The sequence below is a fragment of the Prosopis cineraria genome, unplaced genomic scaffold, assembly GCF_029017545.1.
Source record: "Prosopis cineraria cultivar Desert tree isolate PC_DT_omini unplaced genomic scaffold, ASM2901754v1 PC9, whole genome shotgun sequence".
Classification (NCBI taxonomy): Eukaryota; Viridiplantae; Streptophyta; class Magnoliopsida; order Fabales; family Fabaceae; genus Prosopis; species Prosopis cineraria.
In genome coordinates, this window is record NW_026555340.1 from 27,457,689 (window position 1) to 27,476,626 (window position 18,938).

An 18,938-nucleotide genomic window follows, 5' to 3' on the forward strand; every position below is an offset into this window, starting at 1 on the left:
TATTTGTATTGTTTTAATTTTAAACTTAATAAATTATATAATTTAAAATTTAATGAATATTATTATCAAGATCTTTCTTTAATATTATCTAATTTATTGAGACGGCAAGATTTCTCAATTTTATCCTGATTCTTTTCTGATTCTTAATGGGATGGATCATAAATTTAATCTCAATTTTTTTTTATTAAGATGGAACGCGGGTGTTTCAATCCTACCTTGTTTCGGGAACACCTCGGTGTAAAATCTACTTTAGGATGAAATTCCGGACATATTTTTACTTAAAATCTTCCCCCCTTGATGGTTGACGCTTTGCATCCAGTATAAATGGATCTGGGTTCATTAAGTAAAAGATGATAGCTAATAAATAAATAATTTTTTATAATTTGACGTTATAATTATTAATTATAAAGCACGCCGAGAGCGGATCGTGATCGTCCATACTCCAAAGCGGTTATTTTATTTTTGTCGGGCACAGGAAAGAGAAAAGTGGTGCGGAAGAGCAAGTGGGCCGGTATGGCATCGTTCAAGTGCACGTGAGTTGAGGGGTCAACTCACGTGGCCCCATCCACTACCATGAATATGTGCAACGACAGGCACGACAGCGACGGCTGATGGCTTCTCCACGTCCCATCGCCCCGCCATCTCTCTGTGTGTTTTTTTCTTTTTCTTTTTTTTAACTTTTTGTCTGTGCTCCTATTTTTCAAACTAGAATTTTCGATCATATTATCTTTAGTCATTAAACCTGTAGTGATTTTACCCCCCCCCCCAAAAAAAAAAAACCTGCGGAGTCGCATGGGATCGGGGGTGAATTCCTTCTCGGCCTGGTTTCGTACTTTCATTCAGGGACGGTTTTACTTAATGTTGGAAACTCTTGGAATTTGTTTAACTATGCATTTGTTGTTGTTGTTGATAGGATACAATAATACTTTTTTCAAAAAAATTGTTAGAATACAATGATATAGAAAATTGTTTACTGTCTGTTTGATATGCGTTTTTCTACTATAAAATATAAAGTATTGACAATTAATTCAAGATTTTTAAAAAATATTAGTTAAAATTTTAATTTTCAAAATAATTTAAATTTTTTAATTTTATTTTTATTAAATATCTTATATAAATGTCTTGATATTGATAACTGAAACTCCAATACATTATTTTTTTTAAAAAAAATAACAAATGAAGTTGGAATATAGTTAAAAATAATTATAAAAATTATAAATTATTTTATATTTGGGACCAAGCAAAAAATTTTAAAAAATTTTTTGTATTATAATTTGAAAGGAGTAACGTTTAATATAATTTGAATGTGTACTTATCTTTTTAATGGGGACAAGCTTGAGTGTTGTGCAAAAAAAATGAAAAATACAGGGTGAGTGCGGTAGCTCCTGAGTCCTAACGAACACGGATAAAAGAACAGAAGTGAGGAAAAGAAAAGGGGGCGAGGGGGGAGGTGGAGGGGTGAAAATGATGAAAAGACAATATGGAAGGACGTCCCAACAAGTGGCGACAAGGCACTATCGTTGTAGCCCTCTGCTTTTGTCCATTGTCTTCAGATCTGCCAACTACAGTGCTCCTTCTCCCTTCCTTCCCCTCTTCTCGCCCCCCTTCTTCCTCCCGCATCAATACCCCCCCCCCACCACACCAAACGGCAAGAAATAAAAAAAAAAAAATTCACACAAGTCCTTCACAATATAATAAAAAATCACAAAATTCATTAACAATTTATTAGCAAAAAATAGGCTAATCGTATTGTCATCAAATAACTGCTATTTTTTTTTTCTGTCGATATTTAACTTGCAAGTAATTTTATAAGGAAAGAGAAAAAATTAGGTATGGGAGACTAGATTAAACAATTTATTTATTTTAAAAAAAATAAGAAAAGGAAGAAGGGGTGGGAGGGGAGGCAGTGTGCCTGCCAAGTTATGTAATGTGGACGGCATGAGGAAGCGGTGATGTGTGGATGGGGAAGATGTACATGTTAATCTCGGCACAACTCTTTTTTTTTTTTTGGCAAAAAATCTCGGCAAACTCTTTGTTGTGATGATAAGAAATTGATATAAACTTGAAAAATGGATCACAGGAAATGGAAGGAGGAGAAAAGCAGGAGGGAATATGTAAACTGTAAAGGCGACGGGGATATATATATTGGGAGTCCAAGCTGGCGTGAGGGGGGGAATGGTGGCCATGATTGTCGGAGAAATGCAAAAGGGAATATAAATTCGTGCATGAGGCTAATCTGGATTCATAAAAATAATAACAAAATAGGGGGTGGAGGCAGTCATCATCCAAGATTACGAATAATTAACTAAGTATTACATAAAGGCAGGGAAGGGCGCGGGAAGCTGCGGCCTCCTTAATCTATTCAAAACTCACATGCCTCCCCCTCCTCCTTCCCCGTCTATTCTCATTCTCCAAAAAAAAAAAAAAAACTCTGTTTCTTACACTGCACCTTGCCTCTACCAATTCTCTCATATATAGTTTTTTTTGAAATTCTAATATAATTTATACTTATTTACAAACTGGAAGTCGTGTGACAGTAAGATGAAGTCTGGTATGGAGGTGGGTGCCATCACTATTTGAAACTGGGCAAGAATCTGATATCAGCGATTGAGGTGCGGTTATATGTGCTCCAAGCAACTATTCTTTTTAATTTGTTTTTTATTATATAAACAAAATTGCATTTTTAAAAACGGTATTTGTTACAAATTTTTTAAATTATTCATGTTAATATTATCATTTATAATTAAAAAAAATTAATGAAGATTTGATTAGCACGGTTAATAAAAGAATATTATAGTTTATTTTTTTATTTTTAAACATAATTAAAACAGTTAATCGTACGAATGAAAACGGAGGGAATACTTGAGAAGGAGAGCGGGGCGGCACGTGACGTTTCCCATCGGGGCCCGAAACGAACGTCCTCAGGGTCGACTGTCCTTCTTTGCTTTTGTTGAGATCCCTGCCACCAGTGTGCTGACACCAACAATAATATATAGTAATGAGAAAAAAAGAAGAAGAAGAAGGGTGATTAGAAGGGAGCGGGAGTAATGAGGGGATAATGAGCTCGGGAAGCGCGCTCTAATCATGAGCATCAGTGTTAATAATATTATGATGGGTTTCTTTGGTTAATCCCGCGTCAATTAGTCCCGTTCTGCAGTCAACTCCACCACTCTTGTTACGCTCACGTGACCCCCAAACGAACCGCACCAACACATCCCTGAACCCACCCTTCCCTGTCATCACCTGCCTTCCGTCCTTTTCCTCCTCCATCTATTCTCCACTCCCCGTTCACCACCTCCTTCTTCTTCTTGTTTTTTTTTTTTTTAAACGTCTTTCCCCTTCTATTGTTTTCACCCAAACATGTCCCAACATCAAGCTGACGACACTTTAACATACCCATACTAATTCAGATCACGTTGGATCTAGACCCTTTCCAGTGAAAAATCTGAACCTGAAAATTCTAGCTAGTTAAACTTTTATAATTACATTACACGTTAGATCAATTGTGCAGTGACTCTCCTTTGGCCCAAAGAAATAGTCCACTGATTCTTTCCATCATTTATCGTACAAAAGTGATCTAATTTTTTTTTTTAAAAATTAACAATTACTTCGGATAGATTAAAATTCAATTGAATTTTTTCGTTGATGCATTGCGAATTTCATCCTCGCATATTCCACGTTTTTTAGGCAAAATATTTTCCCCATTTTTTTTTTGGACACAGTAAAAGATAGAGGCTTCTTTCAGAGAGTCCTGTTGCCTTATAAAAATTCAAGGAAGGAAAACAAGGATGAAATAGATAAGAATGGGGATCGGAGAAAATAAAAGATAATATTATGGGGATCGCCGAAGCATAAACATCACATAACATTATGTATGACAGTATTGGAGTAAACGGCAGCTTGTCGCATTAGAATAAACCGTTTATTTATTATTTTATTTGGTGAAACGGCGTTAGCCGCCGCAACGACGTCTCTGACGGAGTTATTAGCTTCACGGAGATGGAGTTCAGTTGAAAGCCACAACACAGAATGCGAGAAACTCTCCTGCTATAAAAAGATCTTTCACCCAACAGACGCCGAGAGAGAGAGAGAGAGAGAGAGAGAGAGAACAGAGTCCGACCTGAAGGCCACCCTTCTCACCTTAGTCCTCACAGATCAAACGATTCCGAAACAGAAAGTGACAGATTGGTTTCTTTTTAAAAAAAGTAAACTGATATTTTTCCTTCCTCTTCTTTTGATTCTTCTCTGCTTCCATCTCACTGCCCGCTCCAGTTTCTGTCATTTGATTCATGCCGGCTTCAAGTAAGCATGAAACTATTGCTATACACGTTGTCTGCTAATTTTCTTTTTTCTTACTACTGTATGTATGAACAAAGAATACTTGCTAACAAAATTCGAATCAATGCTTCAATCTTGTCCTCTGGATCCTTTGTCTTTTTAATTTTTGTCCTGTTTGTTATGGTGCTAAATTCCCGAAATTTCGTCTGATTGTTGCTTCTGGGTAGTTAGCATGTTTCCTTGGTTATTTTTTTTTATATTTTGTTTCATTTAAAAAGATGAATTATGCTACTGTGAGTTTTCTGCTGCAAACACGATCAGCATGAACCCGTAAAATTTGTGGCTAATTAGGTGTAATTCTGATTTTCCAGATTCCGAGAAATCTCTGAGTATGGATGATTTTCTGGTAGTGTCTTGGACGCGATGATCCCTTCCTTCTGAAAAGTTGATGAATAGACAGACATTTAGAATATGAGAAAGGGAATGCGTATCTGATCTTCAGCCTGGGGTGCGTAATTGCCAAGATAAGACGGACAGGAAAAATAGAAAATAAAAGAAAAAAGGGAAGGAAAAAAAAAAAAAGATTTCTGTGGATTTCCGATCTGAGAATCGCTTGCTTCATATTGATCCAAGTTTCAAGTTCTGAATCACGCTTCACTTTCGAATTTCGGAGAATTCAGTTTAAGCTTAGCTGAATTGTGCAAGAATTCAGCTTCTGCAGCATAAAGAATTCAAAATTCCATTGAATCACCGGTAAGAAAAGGTTTTGAAACAGCTTTGGATGCATGGAGCTTCCTCAAGCGCGCCCCTTTGGAACCGAAGGTAGTTGCTGGAACTGCTATTCTTCTTCTGTTTAATCTCCTTTGAATTTGTTTGAAGTGAAATTTTCTAAATCCGATTCTATTTTTTCCCCCGGCCTTGCAGCAAGAAAACCGACGCATGACTCACTGTCACTGTACAGTCATTCAACTGCCCAGCACGATCCGAGGCCACCATGCCAAGGTATTCTGATTTTCTTTTAACCCTATTAGAAAGAGCCAAGAGTTTTAGTAATTATCGAAAATCTGTTGACTGTGAATGTGAATTTTTTTCTCGCGGGGTGGTTATTGTTGTTGCATGCATCATGTTAAAAAAGAAATGAAGAATTTCAGTAATTATCCATCGCGGTTGTTGTTCGTGCACGTGACTGCAGTTGAATCATGGATCTGGGCCATGAATCTACCGGGCCACTTACTATTTTTTTTAAATGTTTTAAATTAATATAGTTCTTCGGGAGGCTTTCACATCAAATTGAAAAAGTAGCAATCACCAAGTATTTAGCACCGTCGGATTACATGGGAGACTTGGTGATGGTAGGACCCGATTTGCACTTGACTTAAGCAGATGATTTGACGTCTCTCGCCAGGCCTCGTGCAGCTGGGAAGAAGGAAAATGGCATTCTTGTGAACGCTTTTTTCTCCCCGTTCCTGAAATTACAGCCTCCAAACGTTTCACCGTCACTGAGAAGGGAATGAAAATGAAAATGAAAGATTTGGAATTTTGGATATGCATCTCTCTCATTTCGGCGTGTTATTTATTTATTTTTTAAATCTTTCTTCCTCAAAGTGAAAGGTTTGTCTTTTTCGGCTGAAATGGATAGTTTTGGTTTTGGCACAACCTTTAATGTCTTTCCAAAGCCGGGTTTTGCTTTTCCTACAAACCACGCATTTATGGCCTCCTTCTGTGCTTCTTTTTTAGTATATTATCGAATAAATAATTTATATTCTATGGAAGCAGGTAGAATCTCGGTTCATATTAGGTTTGTTCGCTGCATTAGTTATGGAGTAACGTACATGTTTACCGTGTTACTGCGAACCTGCGTTGATAGTGTACTGTGCCATATCGTGATATTGCTGATAATAACTGAAGGCTAAATTTAAAAGTAGCAGTATGTAGTTACCGGTCGTTGGTTCCTTCTCTGATACGTGTCTTTTGATGCTGTGATGAATTAATAACAAGAAAACAAACGACCTTCTTGTGGTCCTGCTTGAAATGAAAATGAAGTAACGGCCGTTCTTCAAATCCTCATGGTTTAGCTTTTTCATTCACGTTCTTCTTCTTCTTTTCCTGGTAATACTTATCGTTAAATCTGAGCAGCATCCTTCGCCTTTCTCATGCGTGAACAGGAAGTTACCTGAAGACTCGTGATTTCTTGCAGCCACTAGAACGGGTTGAGAAGAAAGCAAACACGAAGGAAGAAGCATCGGATGAGATATCATCAGTGGTTCAAAAGCTGCCGCCTTCTGCGCCGCCGCCGCCGCCATGTGTTGAGCACATCCTACCTGGAGGCATTGGGACTTACAGTATCAGCCACATTTCCTATTGTAGTAATCCCAGGGTTCCAAAGCCGGAGGCTACCCTTTTCACTGTGTCTCCTTGTGAAGCGAGTACAGATAGAAATGAGGAGAACTCCAACTGCAGTTCATACACTGGAAGTGGTTTCACTTTGTGGGAAGAGTCTACCGTTAAGAAGGGAAAGACAGGGAAGGAGAATGAGGTGGGAGAGAAATCCGTTATAGCAGGTAATAAAAGTTATTCTAATTTGTACGCGCATACACCTTGAAATAAATGTTGCGAGCTACTTCATATTTGTTTTAATTAGTAACTACCATCATCTGCACGTGCATGGACCAGAAAGATATTGATGTCAAGACCAACTTAAAATATAATTATGCGTTCTAATGGTAATGGTAATTATAACGGGACAATTACAACTTGTCAGTATTATGTCTATAATGGCTCTATCTTGCTGCTTTCTCCCGCCAGAGTGCGCGGCCAAGCCGGGGCAGTGGTCGGTGACGGAGAGAGCATCTCAGTCATTTGTTAAGAATCATCAGAATAGCTTCAATTCTGCCACTTCCTCTCAGTAAGTCAAATTTCTGTGTGTGTGTGTGATCATTATACGAAAACTAGTTTCTTTTTTAAAATGAGTTATTTACGCGTTTGTTTGGATTTCTGGGTATTAATATGACAGGAAAACTGGGCAGAAGAACCAGAGTTTTATTGATATGATAAAATCTGCCAAGGATTGCTCTCAGGATGAGGAGTTAGACAACGAAGAAGCATTCATCTTTAAGAAAGAATCCTCAAATACCCAACAAAGAGGTAGCTCATTACTCAGACCACTTCTATATATACGTGTGTGTTGTTCTTGCTATGATCCTCTTTTACGCTCGTTCCAAGTAGTATTGTATATTTCGCGGAACTAATTATGATGATATGATTGAGAACGCTGTGCAATTAGTTTTCAGGTTTGAAACCATTTTGGCCTCTAGCTGCCCCGGCTGTTGCAGTTTGCTATACTTTGTTCACAATCAATTTTGGTGGGGGTGGACCCATTTTGGTTGTGGCCACTTGTTTGAAGTTTGTTGTTAAATTGTGCTATTATTTGCAGGGAATTGAGAGTGAAAGTGGACGGGAAGAGCTCTGAACAAAGGCCAAACACACCGCGATCAAAACATTCTGCAACAGAACAGCGTAGAAGGAGCAAAATTAATGACAGGCAAGTGTTAGTTACCATGTATCAATCATTCAAGTCCGCCGCTACAACTTTCCTTGGGTGATAGTGAAATTGCATAGTCTACCTACATACACAAAACCTCAATAATGGGATGAAACTATCATATTCTTTCGTAATGTTTGGTTATATTGCTTTGAAAAATGATTGCATTGAAGTGCACCAATACCAAATTTACCGAATTTTTCGTAACACGAAATTACTGAGTGATGAAACTTGTGAAAGATGATGAGAGATTTTCAGTTATAATATCTTTCAGAAAAGTATTTTCTTAGATAATATAAGAATTTATTCAGTTGTTTCTCCTTATTGATCGGTCATGACTCAAGATTGATACTGTTGCTTGAATCTGATATGCCATTTCAATGCAGATTCCAGATGTTGAGGGAGCTTATTCCACATAGTGACCAGAAAAGAGATAAGGCATCTTTTCTGTTGGAGGTAAATTCATGCGATCTGATGGATATCTTATTACTTGAATTGCTAATTGTTAATTGCTAAACCGCAGTTATCTGAATTATTTGCAGGTTATTGAGTACATTCAGTTTTTACAAGATAAGGTTCATAGGCACGAAGGTTCATACCAAGTGTGGAACCAAGAGAAAGAAAAATTGACTCCATGGGTAACTATCATACTTCCTCTTACGACTTGCGGAGAATTTAAAGAGAGAAAATAATAATTGACTAGCCTTGTTATCCGTCCATCATTTGGTTGGATCTCCTTGTTGGAATAGATCCAGCAAGGCAGATAGATGTGACAGAAGTGGCAACCGATGCTTGTGTGTGACCTCTTATTACTTAAGAAGTAAATTGATTTGACTGTGACCTCTTCACCTAAAAAACTGATTATTGATCTTCAATTTTAAGCAGAGGAATAATCACAGGCGTTCAGAAAGCTATGATGATCAATCTCGCGTCATAAATAGCGGGTCACCTCCTCCTCCCATATTACTGTTCCCTTCAAAGATGGAGGAGGAAAATTTTAGCATCTCCCCAACAATTACTGGGGCCACAAAGAACGTAGATGCTGGAACTAGTTCTGCAACTACATTGAAGTCAATGAATCAACATCCTGGAATGACCAATAAGGCCGTGCCAATTCCTAACTCTCCACAGCCAAATTTCTTCAATCCTGTTCGAAGTGGCGGTCCAGGTAGATTGGTGTCTCAGCTCACACACAAGCTAACGTCAGATGCTGAAAACACCTTGTGTAATCCCTTGGGGCAATCTCAGACTTACTCTTCTGCTACAGGGGTGACTGCTGCTAGTGATAAGCTTAAAGAGAAAGAGCTCACCGTTGAAAGCGGTGCTATTAGCATATCAAGTGTGTACTCAAAAGGGTGAGAAATTGTTCAGTTCTTCTTAATTAGTTTTGTTTTCATGATAAAAATAAAAGTTTTAGTTCTTAAATATTTTCAAGTTGTACTTAATACATGAATGCAAACAGAATAGATTACTAGTAGGTTACTCAAAAGGCCAACACAAGGTGCAAAAATCAAGACTAATGCTATAGTCTTTATTTTTACACGTTGTATTAGCCAGGCAGATCACTGCACAAAATTTGAACTTAGTGAGTGTATGAAGTCAGAGGGTTCTTCTACCTTCGATTGAATTTTTATTATTATTTTTCTGGTCTGCTCAACTATATTTCTCTCAGAGACCCAAAATTAAACCTTTGTTACTAGGTTGCAATATTTCTCTCAAAAATCTGATTCATTAAAACGTTGGACAGGTTGCTGGATTCACTAACGCATGCACTGAAGAATTCAGGAGTGGATTTGTCACAGGCTAGCATCTCAGTGCAAATTGAGCTTGGTAAGCAAGCAAACATCGGACCAATTGGACCAACTTCTGGAGTAAAGGTATACTCACCCTGCATTTACCCTTTGCCTGTTTTTATTATAATACGGGGATTTGGATTTGTTACTAGGCTTCATGTTGCAGAGTTCTGAACTCTTGGCTAATTTTTCTATCATTTGCTATAGGATGAAGTTACTTGTACCAAGCAGGGGATGAAGCGCTCTAGAGTTTGTAGCGTAGAGGAGTCTGACCTAGCAGTGAAGAAGCTGAAGACAAGCAGAAGTTGATTCAACTGTCATATTCATTCGTTCCTTACTATACGTTTTATTCAAATTTTTGCTACTTTTCTCTTTCTCTACAATTAATTTTGAAGGGGTCTTCAAGTCGTCTTCTGCTGGCATCTTATCAGCGAGAAGGGTGAGGTCGACTGTACATGTAGTGTCTTAGTTGTGTTGGGACCTTTAGATTTCCCCAACAAAATGATATGAATAATTTATTTTCTGAATTATTTAATTATAGAGGCTTCCATTCTAATTGAGAAGCTGTTTTTTTAACTATCAAGGCTTCCATTCATGTAAAGTTTGTATTAACTCTTGGCTTTTTCTATGTTGTATTTTTTCTAACATTGGTTGTCTGGTCTAAACGTACTTTTTTAAAAGCTTGAGGAGAGTGCAACCTATTGCTCTCTTTCTGAATATTTTTGTCAGACCCTCTCCGTATTGCTTTAAATCCCGTCAAAAGGCATACTTTCCGTGCAGTACACCTTTCGCACAAAGGGAGAGCTTAAGAAAAACGAAGGGAATAAACAAAGTGACACTAAGATCTAAGGAGTTCTTGGTGGATTCCACTATAGCTTTAAGTTTTTGTCCATCTCTCTCTCTTTTGTTTTCCTCCTTGGGTAGATTCAGGCATTCAGTGAAAAAATCAAACTAGGTGACATCACTCTGATGTAATGGTTTATTATACATATTACATGATCAGTCACCTGAGAGTTATAATTATTAATCTTTTTAATGAAACCTGTAAAAATCACACATGAATGCAGTGCCAAAAGAGCCTGTCTGACTCTCTCGACGCGTCTTGCCAATATTTTATGATCACATTCAACGCAGCAACATTGGATCAGCTGCCACAGACCGTATTAATAATTGAACACATGATGCCATTTTAACAGTTCTCATCTCGAAGGAGGTGGTCCATTCTTTTCCGGAGAAATCTATGACCCATTTTTCTTATCTTCTGCTGCAGTGGCATGGGATCAGGCGTCCCGTACACTTACGACAGAAACATGTGCTTGCGTGCGTGCGTTCTAACAAATAGAGCATGAACTTTCTGCAATTCTAAGGAGCACTCACTTCTTCATCAGTCCTTAATTGGGTGGAAAAACTTTTTGCAGTCTTCTTTTAATTGGGTTTGATCTTTATCAATGAAATCTCAGAATTGTAATTTCTATTTTGGTTTACATATATAGTGGACCCTTGACCTGAGGAGAGGTGGCATAGTGAGAAAACGAGGTAATAATGTGACCATCAGACCCAAAACATAAACTTGCTTCGGTATCAAAAAAGTTGATAATGGGGCATCAGGCATGTGAGATTAAATACTAGTTCTTTATGGTACTTGTGATTGACTTACTTATAACCGTCCAAATCTAGGAGTTAAGAAGTCATAACATGCTTGGATTAGAACTAGAAATTTTCATTAAGTAAAATGCAAGGAAGGTAGTGCCTAGGAGAAGCAGAAAGCACCAACTAGGAAAGCCTCGTTGGTGATGAAGATTATTCATTGCAGATGCAGATTCAGATTATGACTGAGCAAGAATCAATCGCTTTAAGCACAAGCATTTGGCTCAACCCGAGCCAGCATCTCTTTATATGCTATAGCAGTATAGCGACTTGTCAAATAAATGCTGAATTCCAAGTGGCTTCATTCTCTAAGGTGGAGATTCTTGGATCCTTCAAGCTATTTAATTAATTATTTAACCTTATAGTCTTGAAACTTTCACGAGAACTTTCTCGGGATCTCCTTCAGCTTTCTATATTTTCCTTTTCCCCCCAGAGCCGATCCTATATAGATTTCTCCAACTTATAAGAATATTGTTAATTAATTAATTAATTAAAGTTAATGGTCCTTTGATCATTTGGCTAATCAACGAAGCAATGTTTGGAGAGAAGTTGCTTTCAGTCCAGCCCGGGTATACTATGACTCAATCTTGTTAATTCCAATTCAAAGTAGATACTTCCAACCTTTTCTTAAGCTTTTTCGGCCGAAGACCAAAAAAAAAAAAAACAAAGAAAGAATTAAGAAAGAAAGAAAGAAAAAGAAAAAGAACTTTTTTAAGCCAATTGCATTTGAATAATAATAAAAGCCTAACCTGGCAGCCTCCTATTAGATCCATAGAATTGAAGCAAAATGAAGGTGTCCGCCACTTGCTAGTTGTCAAAGAAGACATGGGTTTCTGGGAGAATCCTTGAAGTGGTGATCCACTTCTGAAAAAGGAGACGCATACAACTTACCACTTTCACGCTTGTGGCCATCAAATGTTCAAATAAAACATAAAATATACGATAATGTAGAATTTTGATTTGGACCACTGTGCGGCTTACAGCGCTCACTTGTTTATAATTTCAATGTGCACTTGCGAATAAATGAACGCACCAGTAATGTATTTTTTTTTTCTTGATAAAATTTAAGTCGCCATCATTCCATCACCGTTCTGGGATAAATCATTATTAATTATTAACAATAATACAATTGCGCCGGTAATACTACATCATGTTTTTGAACGAGGAAATGCGTTTCTATTATTCAGAAAATTTAAACTGAAAATAAATCATCCATAAAATTCACTGCGAAATTTTTAAACAAATATCTTTATGAACCTTCACAATTGTCTTGATTTCATTTGTAATTGTCATCAACTTTTATCTTAGTGGTTCTTAGTTGTCAATTACGTCTGTATTTGATTTTCGTTATTTCACATGGTAACTGTACGTACGACATGGCAAAACAAATGCCACGTATGTGTTCCGTTGGGTCTAAACATGATTGATGTCAAATTATAATGCTATGATAAAATGTTGGTATAACACGACAATTTCTTCAACGAATTCGACTTCAAATACCAATTTATTAATTAATTCAAGAACAATGGACGCGTGCTAGGCCGGAATAAAAGGGACACCGACAACATTGTAACAAAGCATCATCTTCCAACGACCACCTATTCGACAGTATATCATTAATGGAATAAAGTAATAAACCAAAACGAAAACAACTCAAGGGAACTTTTTCTGACTGGCTTGTGACCATTCATATCCCTCGCCTTCATCTCTATCAAGTCATATAAGAGGCTACATAATACATAATTATAATCGGCAAAGGCAGTAATAGGTGGGGATTATTGGACTTAACAGGTAAGCGCTTCCAAGAACTGCAGGTTCCATTAATCCAAATTTGTATAAGAATCTCTCTCGTGTACAATGCGCTTTACTAAGCTCTCGCCCCGCAATGTCAGGGTAGCTTCTATACATGAATGTGATTGGATTATTTGCATATATATATATATATATATAAACTATTTCCCGCCTGTTGCTTCAGTTAAACTTCCCTGAGCTTTCATTCAAAGTCTATATACCCTTAAAGTTCAACAGCCCCTTCTGAGAGAAAAAGCCATCATCTTGGCTGAGAGCCAGAAACTGTGTAGATCAGTATCCGTGGTAGAAAATCCAGGTGCACCAGGTAGAGACACAGGTAAATCCCATTATTTTTCCAAACACATTCCTCACGTACTTCTAAATGGATCATCTTCTGAGTGTTCTAAGCATTCCTCAGGATTGGCATAAAAATAATCCTCTTCTTTCGGCCTCTCGGGTATTGCTATTCTTTTGCTTGGATTGCCCATGCGACCGGCATGAGCTTGCTTCACGGCTGAAGAGAATTCATCCCAGTTTAATACTTCATTGTGATACTGATCTATCAAATCAACCAGGAGCTTTCTATCCAATAAAATTGTCTTCTTAAACCCAAGATATCTGTAAAAGCATCAAGGGTACAAAGTCATCTCACTAAAAAGAAAATGATATACACAGCTGATGATATATAACCAGTTTGGTATCATAGGTGGAGAGTATATAATATCAATTACTCGTTCATCTGAAGAGGAAGGGGAAAAGAAAAGCAAATCAAGAACACAATCGACACTTTCCAATATACATCAGAACAGAACCAAATTTTTAGCAGAAATGTACCTGCGATGACCTTCTACTACTTTGGCCATGTTTCCATCATAAGTGGGGACAAAGATATCACTCTCTAATGATACAAGGTAATCCAATGCTGCCATCTGGGATGAATGATTTTGGAAGAACTGAAGTTCAGATGGCTCCAACAGTGTCTCCTTCCTGACCTGTTTCAACAAGCCCACATGAAACAGTTAGAAAGGGTACACAAGCTAACAGGAATTTGCCCTTGACTTTTCAAGTACTCACCAGTCTCGGGTAATCCTTTGCAAGAGTTTCCAATCGCCGTTGCCCGCCATATATCTCCCCAGCTGCAATGTAGATCTGAATGTTGTGATCAATGTCAAGGGCCCTAAGCGTAAGGGCTGTTTCCTCAGGTGTCAAAGGACACAAACCATCTTTTCTTTTCAAGTCAGAATTAATTACTTTCTCTTTCCACCAAGGGTAAGCATACCTGTCAAAGCACAAGGAATAGAGGTTTGAGACACGCACATATAAAATATACTTTCAACATCCACAGTGAATACAAGAATCTGAAAATTAAAGAACAAGCTGAATAGTGCAGATTTGGCTGACCTCATTCTTGTCAACTCTTCCACCTCATCACTGTTGCAACCTTGAGTACACCCAGAAAATGCCAGCATATCCATCTCATACCTCAAATGAAGTACCAGGAATGGACCATTTTGCCGCAGAAGCCTGATCACCTTTTTACCCAACTCCTCTATTTGAGGAGTAAACCTCAGAGCACTAAAATTAACTCGACAACGCAGTTTTTGAATATCCAAGGGTTGACCATTATTAGCCAGTCGAGCATCAGTTCGATTCAGATGGACAACTTTGTACTTTTGTATCAAAGGTAGAATCTGAAAAGGGGAATCAACATGTTAATTCAGTTTAATTAGCAAACAAGAAATTTAAAATAACATAACCGAGAGACCAAATAATAAAGTTACAATCACATGCTAAGTGAGGTTTCTTCATATAAAGAAACCTAAGAAAAGTCATAATTTTCTCATTTTCAACCCAAAGATTATGAAAAATGACCTGGTTCTTATAGTAAGATATATCAGACCAACTAATTGGCGGCATGCTGTAATCTAAACCCTGCTCCACTCTCAGCTTAAGTCTTGGGGCAACTCTTTTAATATCCGCACCTCATCTCTCAATGAAGTAATAAAATGATCCACATCGAATATATCTTGGAACTCACTGCAAAAAAAAAAAAAAAAAAATCGCAAGCAGTCGTTAAGATAACCTAGTTTAGAAACAATGGGCAGAAAACCACCCTTCCTTTTAACGTTGACAAGGCAGCTGTCCAGTCATATACCAAGAAGAGACTAAAACACACCTGGGATCAGCCCAGAAGGAGGCTTTATCCAGTTCTGGTACAATAAGTGTGACATTCAAATATCTTGCAATTGCTACCATGTCACAAATCTGTACAGCATACACATTAAAGAGTCCGTAAGAGACAAAGGTAAGATGGCAACATATCTTAGTTGCACCAACAAGGAAATGTCAATCACGTGTCAACCACTCACCGCTGATCGCATTTGGTTCAGTCCTCCATTGCATGAGACCATCAGGTAACCATTATTTTTATAAACTCCTGGTTATAAGCAGGATTTTAAAAACAACTTCAGGGGAAGAAACAAGAATAAGTAACATGGAAACGGAAAAGTCGGCATACAGAATCGAAGAAAACTGCAGGGAGAAAAGGGAGAGCAGGGAGATGATTTGGAAAATAAATTACCAAGGACATGATTAAATCTGCAGGTCAAACACCTATCCCACAGGAACAACCAGAATGTAAAATTCAATCAAGTTTCCAAACGAAACAACAGGAAAATTCCAGGGAATATGAATAGCTTCGACTTAAGAAATGCATCGATTCTTTAAAACTCGCACATTCCCATCCACACAGATGGCATCAGAAGAAAGGAAAGATGAGAATTGAAAAACCATACAAAACTGTTTCCAAAGTATATTCATCAAAACCGAACAAAAAATCTACACCTCCAAATTTCGGGAAACCGAACAAAAAAACGGAAGATTATTACGATCTAGGACCAGAGTTGGAATTAACACAACAATTTTATGGAAATTTCAGGCAACAAGAATGACTGCTCCTGCGTGAACCGTTCTAGTGCGAGAAATTTGATAAAACTAGAACTCACTCTTAGGTGGGAGAACTCTGACAGGGGTAGAAGGCAACTCGGCATCCATCACCACGGCCGCAGACTCGTGTGTGAAACAAGAAGGCCAGCCCTTCAGAACTCTTGGACCCCATATATCACCCAAAGCCGTTAACTGAACGATGCACGTCCAAAGTAAAACCGAAGTGGTAGCACGTATCATCCACAGCTTCATTTTCGACCTTGAAGACACTGCCATGGAATTTTTCAGCTTCTCCCCTCTATTTTCCCCTAATGTCTTCAATCCCATAAGGCTTCCTCTAAGCTTATCTCTCTTCTCACCAAAATTTTCGCACTTCTTTTCAGTCCTTTCTGTCCTGCACATCTCTGTCGAATCCCTTCACACCAGTAACCCCACCGACTAAAAACCAACCAAACCCGAATTAAATACAAGCCTTTTCTCCTTATTCTACAACAATATGGAGAGCAATTTTCTCTCAATTTGGCCAATGCAGGACCCAGAATAGAAAGAAAAATATGAGATGAGATTGGAAAACTCTGAATGTAGATTAAATCAACGAAAGTCTGTTTTGGTCTTGCCCTTTCCAGCTTCCTCCAGTCGGAATCTCAAAGATCCAACCTTGCCAAAAATAGCTCCGGACCACGACTATATGGCCGAGGACCTTTTAACCGCTAATGCAAACAAAAATTTCACGCGCACTCAATAATTTCGAGTTCAAGAAGCACACCGCAAGCCTTAAGTCCGAGGTGCATTACCAGCCAGTCGCCTTGAGATTTGAGTAATGAACGAAGTCTGTCGGCAGAAAACACAACCACGCTTGTCCGAATCGGAACCGCACAAGAAGCCGACAAGATCTTTCCCAGTCGGGCAGCACCACAAGCTCAAATGTCCTCAACAAACCGGTATGATCGCCGGGCACTCGCGGCTCGAATGGCCAGCGAGTAACCGGGCGCGAGTACAATTATTATCAGGGGATATGAGTGCGAAGCACAGAGACGCATAAAAAAGAAAAAGAAGGTGAAAAAGGAACCGAATAAAAACGCGTCGCGAGAGAAGAGAGAGATCGCAAAAATGACATTCATTCACACATGCGCGCTCGCACGCCAACACTAACAGGCACAAAAGAGATGTGAGCCGGGAGACACGACAACCACACCGGTGGCTTAACAGTTAATACTAACCCTGGTTAAAGGTTTGCGGTGTCCGGGTGAAGCTCGATCCAACGATCATAAATGCCTATCATATGCTGGACCCACAACAATTCAAGCCCGCACACACGTGTTCCTCATCCATTCGTCGTATTCGACACGTGGCAATATCTCATTGCGGGCTTTCGGAAGTGTACATGATCTTGGGAGCATCCAATCTCGACGCCGACGCCGACAATATATCGCGATATTTTCGCGGATCTGCCTGTACGGGTCAAACTCATAAATCGAACGAACCCCTCAAAGAGAATTCGCATTTTGGAAAGGTTTATCTATTTTTGTAGGCCCGGAAAAATAAAAACAGAAGAAGTTTTCCCATTTTCTCACAGACACATGGCATTTAATAGTGCATATTGATGTTTATGAATAAAATTAGTGACCCTATGCGAAAGAAAAATCAGAGATTTTTGGGTTGGGACAGTTAAATTTCTTAATATGACCAATTAAAGAAGATCGTTTTCGATACGGTAATTAATGAGCAGTTAATAAAGGGATCATGGCAGAAGCATGAGAAGAAATTGGTTAAGAGGCAAGTTCGGGGTCCAAAACATGTCAATGGGCAGACTAGAATATGAATGAAGTGAGAATGTGAGATGCAAATAAATAAAATGAGATAAACACATAAATGGACGGCATGGAAGGTGGAGAGTGGAGACTGAGAGAGTTGCCAAAACAGGAGAGGCAGGAGTCTTCGAGATTCGCAATCTTTACTTTCCTTCTTTTTACTAAATAAATTATAAGTATAATTGCCTCCACAAATGAGGGAATCCAGTTGTAATTATTATATAATTTTGGGAAATTTTACCCAACGAGGCAATTTGGAGAGTAAAAAAAAATCGCCCAGCAACGAGCCCGAACGTGACCTGTCATCGCTGTCGATGATTCCGTCGGCTGTTAACGTGGTGACAGGGTCGTCGATGAATGGGGGGTCAAAACGGTCCGTTGCTTTAGACGGTGCGATCTGGTTTGGGACAGGTGTCGGCATGAGAATCCACCGGCACACATCTGACCATTCTTATGCAATGCACCAATGACAGATCAATACTAAATCACACTGTCGTCGACCAAAAGTGTGCGAACCCCGTCCGTATGAATCTGGGTCCCACTCGGGAGGCTTTTGAACTTGGTGAAAGTTGAAAGTTCGGACTCTGGCACTGACAGTTTGGCTTGGCTCTGGTTGAGTGGCGTGTGTGGTGCACGCTCTGATTGGGATCGTGGAGGTTGTGGGTTTGAGGGGGGCGGAACGAGTGTGAGGGGGTTGGTTGGTTATGGATAAAGACGTGGCCACGTAGGAAGTGGGAAGCATTGATACTGAGCTGGATAGATTGGGTCAAGATGGACCAGATCCGACATTGGCAAAATACTAGTGATTCAATTTCAATTTTTACGCCGATTGTTTAAGACACATAATACTTTTTTGGGTTGGATTCTTTTTTTTTTAAAGAAGTATAGGGCATTTTACATTGAAAATCGACAAGCAAGATTTTTTTTTGAATATTTTTTTAAGAGTAAAAAGTCCCTTTCATGAACTAATTTATCTTTGAACTCTTTTTTTTTATGAATATTGGGTATCATAAAAATTTATCAAAATAAAATTTAATAAATATTTTAATAATTTAATTATTATTATTTATAAATATTTATATATGAGAGGGTGGCACTCATCATTCAATATTTCATTTCCCTGTTCGCCGC

At 38.5% G+C, this 18,938-nt stretch overlaps 2 protein-coding genes across 4 annotated transcripts; one reads left to right on the forward strand and one right to left on the reverse strand.

Annotated features, from left to right (window-relative positions):
• The first annotated feature begins 4,032 nt into the window (after nt 1–4,032).
• Nucleotides 4,033–10,257, forward strand: LOC129320484 (transcription factor BIM1). 3 transcript variants are annotated; one of them, XM_054965970.1, is made up of 13 exons: nt 4,033–4,302; nt 4,650–5,100; nt 5,203–5,280; nt 6,444–6,839; nt 7,084–7,183; nt 7,292–7,422; nt 7,711–7,819; nt 8,206–8,275; nt 8,362–8,457; nt 8,702–8,987; nt 9,087–9,174; nt 9,567–9,696; nt 9,820–10,257. In XM_054965970.1, exons 2-13 carry the CDS (start codon nt 5,064–5,066, stop codon nt 9,919–9,921), a joined length of 1,623 nt encoding a protein of 540 aa, XP_054821945.1. In that variant the 5' UTR covers nt 4,033–4,302; nt 4,650–5,063; the 3' UTR covers nt 9,922–10,257. The 3 variants fall into 3 exon arrangements, with proteins under 3 accessions (XP_054821945.1, XP_054821943.1, XP_054821944.1); XM_054965968.1 differs by having other exon boundaries at nt 4,038–4,302; nt 8,702–9,174; XM_054965969.1 differs by having other exon boundaries at nt 4,042–4,302; nt 8,705–9,174.
• A 2,801-nt stretch (nt 10,258–13,058) lies between these two features.
• LOC129320743 (rhamnogalacturonan I rhamnosyltransferase 1-like) lies at nt 13,059–17,160 on the reverse strand. Its single transcript, XM_054966322.1, is given in 9 exon segments — nt 13,059–13,668; nt 13,885–14,042; nt 14,125–14,329; nt 14,452–14,741; nt 14,923–15,011; nt 15,014–15,087; nt 15,227–15,315; nt 15,420–15,487; nt 16,056–17,160. Coding segments are annotated over 9 exon segments (1,566 nt in total). The 5' UTR covers nt 16,399–17,160; the 3' UTR covers nt 13,059–13,418.
• Nucleotides 17,161–18,938: the final 1,778 nt, after the last annotated feature.

Coding starts and splice junctions, on each gene's coding strand:
- LOC129320484 (XM_054965968.1), top strand. CDS start 5,064: ATGGAGCTTCCTCAAGCGCGCCCCTTTGGAACCGAAG. Junction 7,184..7,291: donor AATTCTGCCACTTCCTCTCA/GTAAGTCAAATT, acceptor TTAATATGACAG/GAAAACTGGGCAGAAGAACC. Junction 7,820..8,205: donor AGGAGCAAAATTAATGACAG/GCAAGTGTTAGT, acceptor ATTTCAATGCAG/ATTCCAGATGTTGAGGGAGC.